Here is a 5,000-nt window from a genome sequence, read left to right on the forward strand (position 1 = left end):
TTAGTGTCATAAAAGTACCAAATTAGTGTCATAAAAGTGCCAGATTAGTTCCAAAAAGTACCTAACTAGTGTCATAAAAATGTTATGTTAGTACCTATAAGTACCAAATTAGTGTCATAAAAGTGCCAGATTAGTGTCATTGAAGAACTCACCAAAGATTCCTCAGATGGTTCTAACTCTTCATCAAGATTTTCAGTTGATTTCTTTTCAAGTGCATGTGGTTCTTTTAACTGAAGAATTAAAAGACAAATGGAGAATGGTGCATTTGCAATGAATTGCAGATTAGCAAGTAACTGTACTTTAGCAGATGGTGGTGCAACAACAGATGCATGTGCACTGACAGGTTATGTTGCACCAACGTGCAATGGTGCACAGTGCATAAGCGAATATGCAGGCCATGGCATCATTACAATGGTAACTGAAGGAGAAAGAGGGGTTGTAGTAGGAGGAGGAGGAAGAGGTGAAGGAGAGAAGGATATAACAGAAAGAAAGGAGAGAGGGAGGAAGAGGAAGAGGAGAGGGAGGAAGAGGAAGAGGAGGGGAGGAAGATGAGAAAAGGATTATAAGAGAAAGAGGAAAAATAAGAAAACGGAGGAAGAGGAAGAGAAGAAGGTGGAGGCAAAAATGATGAAGAGAAGGAAAAGGAGGAGAAAAAGGAAAAGGCAGAAGAGGAAAAGGAGGAGGAGGAGGAGGGGGTAAATGCAGAAGAGGGAAAGGAGGACAACAACAAGGAAGAGGAAGGAGGGAGGGGAGAAGGAGGAGAAGGGGAGGAAGATGAGGAGGAGGTGGAAGAGGAAGGAGGAGAAGAAGAAGAAGAAGAAGAAGAGTATAGCAGCAGGAGGGTGAGAATGAGATGGAGTGGAAAGGTATGTGACAGCTAGCTCCGCCTGTGAAGGGCAGTTAACTCTAACTCTTCTATTTCAGTATCCATTGGAGTAACAGAGGACATGATGATGATGATGTTGATGATGATGATGTTGATGATGATGATGTTGATGATGATGATGTTGATGATGATGATGTTGATGATGATGATGATGAGGAGGAGGAGGATTAATCCAAAGACTCAGTCACTTACCACATATGTTTCAGAAGGAAACTTCTTAAGTTCTGGTTTCTTTTCTCTCTAGAAAGAAACAGAAGATTTGCAATTAATATTTCTTAATTCCTAAGAAAAACAATTATCAAGTCTTAATTAGCGGCTCCTGAAGAAAACAATAAACGAAGAAGTTAAACAAGGTTTAATAAATCTGTAATTATCTTCTATTTTTTTAAATCTTTTTACTTGTTACAGTCATTAGACTGTGGCCATGCTGGGACACCACCTTGAAGAACTCTTATTGAACTCTTTTGCCGAACAGCTAGGTTATGGGGATGTAAATACACCAACACCGGTTGTCAAGCAGTGGGGGACAAACACAAAGACACACACACACACATATATAAAGGACAGGCTTCTTTCAGTTTTTGGTTATCAAACTCACCTGCAAGTTTATGGTTGGCCCAAGGTTATAGGAGAAGATACATAGACAAGGTGCTATGCTGTGAGACTGAACCTGGAACCATATAGTTGGGAAACAGGTGCCAGTGAAGCGACGTTGGTAATGGTCACGCTTGAATGGTGCCCTTTTACGTGCCATGGGTACGGAAGCCAGTTGGCTGCTCTGGCAACGATCACGCTCGGATGGTGTTCTTGGCATACGTTTGTTAAAATTTCCATCCAAGCAACAGTGTACGGTAGGTAGATATCACAGACAGCGAAGGTGTGTGACCTAAGGGTTTGAATGTTGGGCTCGTGATCATGAGATCATGGTTTTGATTCTCAGATCGGCTGTGCATTGTACTCTTGAGCAAGACACTTCATTTCAAATTACTGCACTCAGCTGTAAATGTGACAGATTGGTGTAGAAATGTAAGATGGTGATTCAGGGAGAATCCCCCAGACAGAGTCCTAATGACCCGCATTTTGTGCTCAACAACCAAAGGAAGGAACACTGCAACCTGTACTGTGAACCCTTCCTCATTGGGATTGGTTGTTCAACCATGTTTTAGGTTGAGTGGTTGACTGATGGTAGACAGACATCACAGCAATATATGGTAGACAGACATTGCAACAATGCATTCAATGTATGGTAGACTGACATCAAAAACAAAAGATTGTATGGAATGCTATAATTGTTTACTCACAGCGGCAATGCTTCTTCTTTGGAAAACGAAATCTCTCACATATTCTGGGTCCTAAGGAAGGAGAAAGTAACAACTATGTTATAATTATTTTGTCAAACTGTAAAACAACAGACCATCTTGTTTTAGGATGTCCTGAGCTTACACTAAATGATATGTAAATTGCAATGTTAGAGTATGATAATATTCACATTCGAAAATAATGTAAGCACTACCAAATTGATATTCCTGTTTGTATCTGGCATGAACAGCCTCCAGAGCCAGTGGCTGAAGGCAAGAACGCCATCATCCTCTGGAAGTTTTCTATCAACATTCACAGATCAATCTAGGTTACCTAACCCAACATTACCATTAAAGACAAGAAAAATGTACTTGTAGACTAATAGATATAAGTGTCCCTTCTGAAAATAATATATTTGCCGAGGAATTTGACAAACTGAGTAAATACAAGGATCTAGAAATTGAAATATAAAAGATGTGGTATCTTTTGCTATTGGTTTGATAAAATAAAAGGGATGCCAGAAACACCTAAATAATATCCCAGGAGACCCATCTCACACAGAAATCCAAAAGATTGTATTGACAAGTTCCACCCACATCTTTAGAAAAAGCCTCTCAACTTAAATAAAATTTTGTGTACTATAGTATTCGTGTATTGTTGTTAGTTATATATAAATGAAATTCAATTCAAATTAATGTCAAATAATCAATTAAATTATAATTTATTTAGTTATTTATTACATTTTATTCTATCTTTTTATGTATGATTATACATAAATTTTGTTTTGTTGTCAGAATGTATTTCTTACTGTTCTCCCCTCTTTCCCTCTTCAAACTTTCAATTGCATTTAAGCATCATTCAATTTTCACTTACCCTAGGTTTCTGGGTGTGACTTAGCAAGTGATTGCATCAAACATGCAGATTAAGATAATAATGATGATGATAATAATAATAATAATAATGATAATAATAATAATAATAATAATACACATGTCGTGTATGTCAACAACAAAATGAAACCATTGATCATGTTGTCTCCAAGTGCAGTCTTCTTGCGCCTACAGAGTATCTCAACAGGCATGATAGAGCTGCGCAATATATTCACTGGGTAATTTGCAAAAGCTTGGACTTGCCCCATGATAAAAACTGGTGGGAATACAAACCACCTCCAGTGCTTGAAAATGACCACATCTCACTCCTCTGGAACTTCACCATTCAAACTGCCAGAAAGATAGATGCGAATAGGCCAGACATCATAGTAAAAGACTTCAGACAAAAAACATGCCTCCTCATTGATATGACTGTCTCAATCGATATAAACGTATCTGTCAAGATCTACCAGAAACTGAGCAAATATAAAGATCTGGAAATAGAAATCAGCAAAATGTGGAACCTGAAGACTAAAACAATACCTGTTGTCATAGGTGCCCTGGGAATGATAGCAAAAGGGGCTGATTGCTACCTAACTCAGACACCAGGAAACCCCAAAATGGCAGAAATTCAAAAGATAGTGCTCATGGGAACTGCTCATATCCTACGCAAAATACTTTCTATGTAATCTCAAGTTTTAAAACAAACATAATTTTCGTATGGTTTTTTAGGCATTCATTAGTACAACACTAAGTACAAAACCAGTTATATGGCACCCTAGGCATAACACCAACATGAACTTCCAACTTGTTGTCTCTTGAGGTCTCTGGGTGAGACTTGGAGCCAACTTGTACAAATGCAAAGAAAAAGTCAAGCATATAATAATAATAAGACACTGTTACGAAGAAATGATAAAATAATAATAATAATAATAATAATAATAATAATAATAATAATAATAATAATAATAATAGTGGATTGCTTATCTTCACAACTATTTGTATTGACCATGATACTGCTCCGTTTGGTATTATGAGGAGTCAAAATAGCTTATGATTTGGGAAAAGGGTTTGGACAGACAAATCATCTCCTTTTTACAGATGATGTAAAACTTTATGTGGAAAATGAGAAGCAGCCTGAAAGTCTGGTACATTCTGTCCACATTTTCTCAAATGAAGCTGGTATTCAGGATTGAAAAGTGTTGACAATGAAAGGAGGAAGATTTGAAGGATGCCAGGGAACTGAGATGCCAAATGGGCAAACAATGAAATCGGTTAAGAAAGGACAGTGGTATAAGTATTTGAGAATAGTGGAGGCAGATAAAATATGAGGGGATGAAGCAAATTGGACATACAGAGTATACAAGGAGGGGGAGAAAAATATTGCAGTCAAAGATGAAGTCAAAAACGTTATTGAAGCAATAAATGCAAGAGCAGTTCTGGTAATTAAATGTGGAGTTGTACTAAAGAATGAGTGATATATTGTATGGAATAGAAGAAAAGGACAAGAATGAAATTCCAAGAGATTGCTGAGAAACCATTCCATGGTTAGTTTTCAAAAGCCACTGAGAATGTAGTGAAATAAAAACCTGGGCTTGGTTGATAAAAATGGTAATTGGAAAAAGAAACAGAGAACCTTATTATAGCTGCTCAAGATCAAGCACTACTAACAAACAACTTGAGAAAATATGTGCATGGGAAGAAGGTGTAATCAGAATGTAGAGTATGGGAAATTAGGGATGAAACAAGGGCAAACATTGTTGCAGAATGCTCCAAGTTGGCCCGGGGAGAATATAAAAAAAGAGTGGCATGACCAAATTGTGAAAGTTGTGCAATAGGAGATTTGTCAGAGATGGGTGTTTGAAGCTGGAGACACTAGGTATAATCACTGGGTTGAAAGAGTACGTGAATCATGAAAATACAAGATTTTATAAGATTTTCCATTT

General features: G+C 37.4%; 1 protein-coding gene across 1 annotated transcript in view; it reads right to left on the minus strand.

Moving 5' to 3' along the window:
• LOC118767478 (titin-like) overlaps positions 1 to 5,000 on the minus strand; it is a 78,006-nt gene that overhangs the window by 45,686 nt on the left and 27,320 nt on the right. The window contains exons 7-9 of the mRNA XM_036512100.1: positions 2,188 to 2,238; positions 1,079 to 1,126; positions 153 to 230 (exon numbers count right to left, since the gene is read on the minus strand). Of these exons, the coding sequence (XP_036367993.1) occupies positions 153 to 230; positions 1,079 to 1,126; positions 2,188 to 2,238 (177 nt within the window). The remainder of the gene's footprint in view (positions 1 to 152; positions 231 to 1,078; positions 1,127 to 2,187; positions 2,239 to 5,000) is intronic.

This window comes from Octopus sinensis, linkage group LG22 (genome assembly GCF_006345805.1).
Source record: "Octopus sinensis linkage group LG22, ASM634580v1, whole genome shotgun sequence".
Taxonomy (NCBI): Eukaryota; Metazoa; Mollusca; class Cephalopoda; order Octopoda; family Octopodidae; genus Octopus; species Octopus sinensis.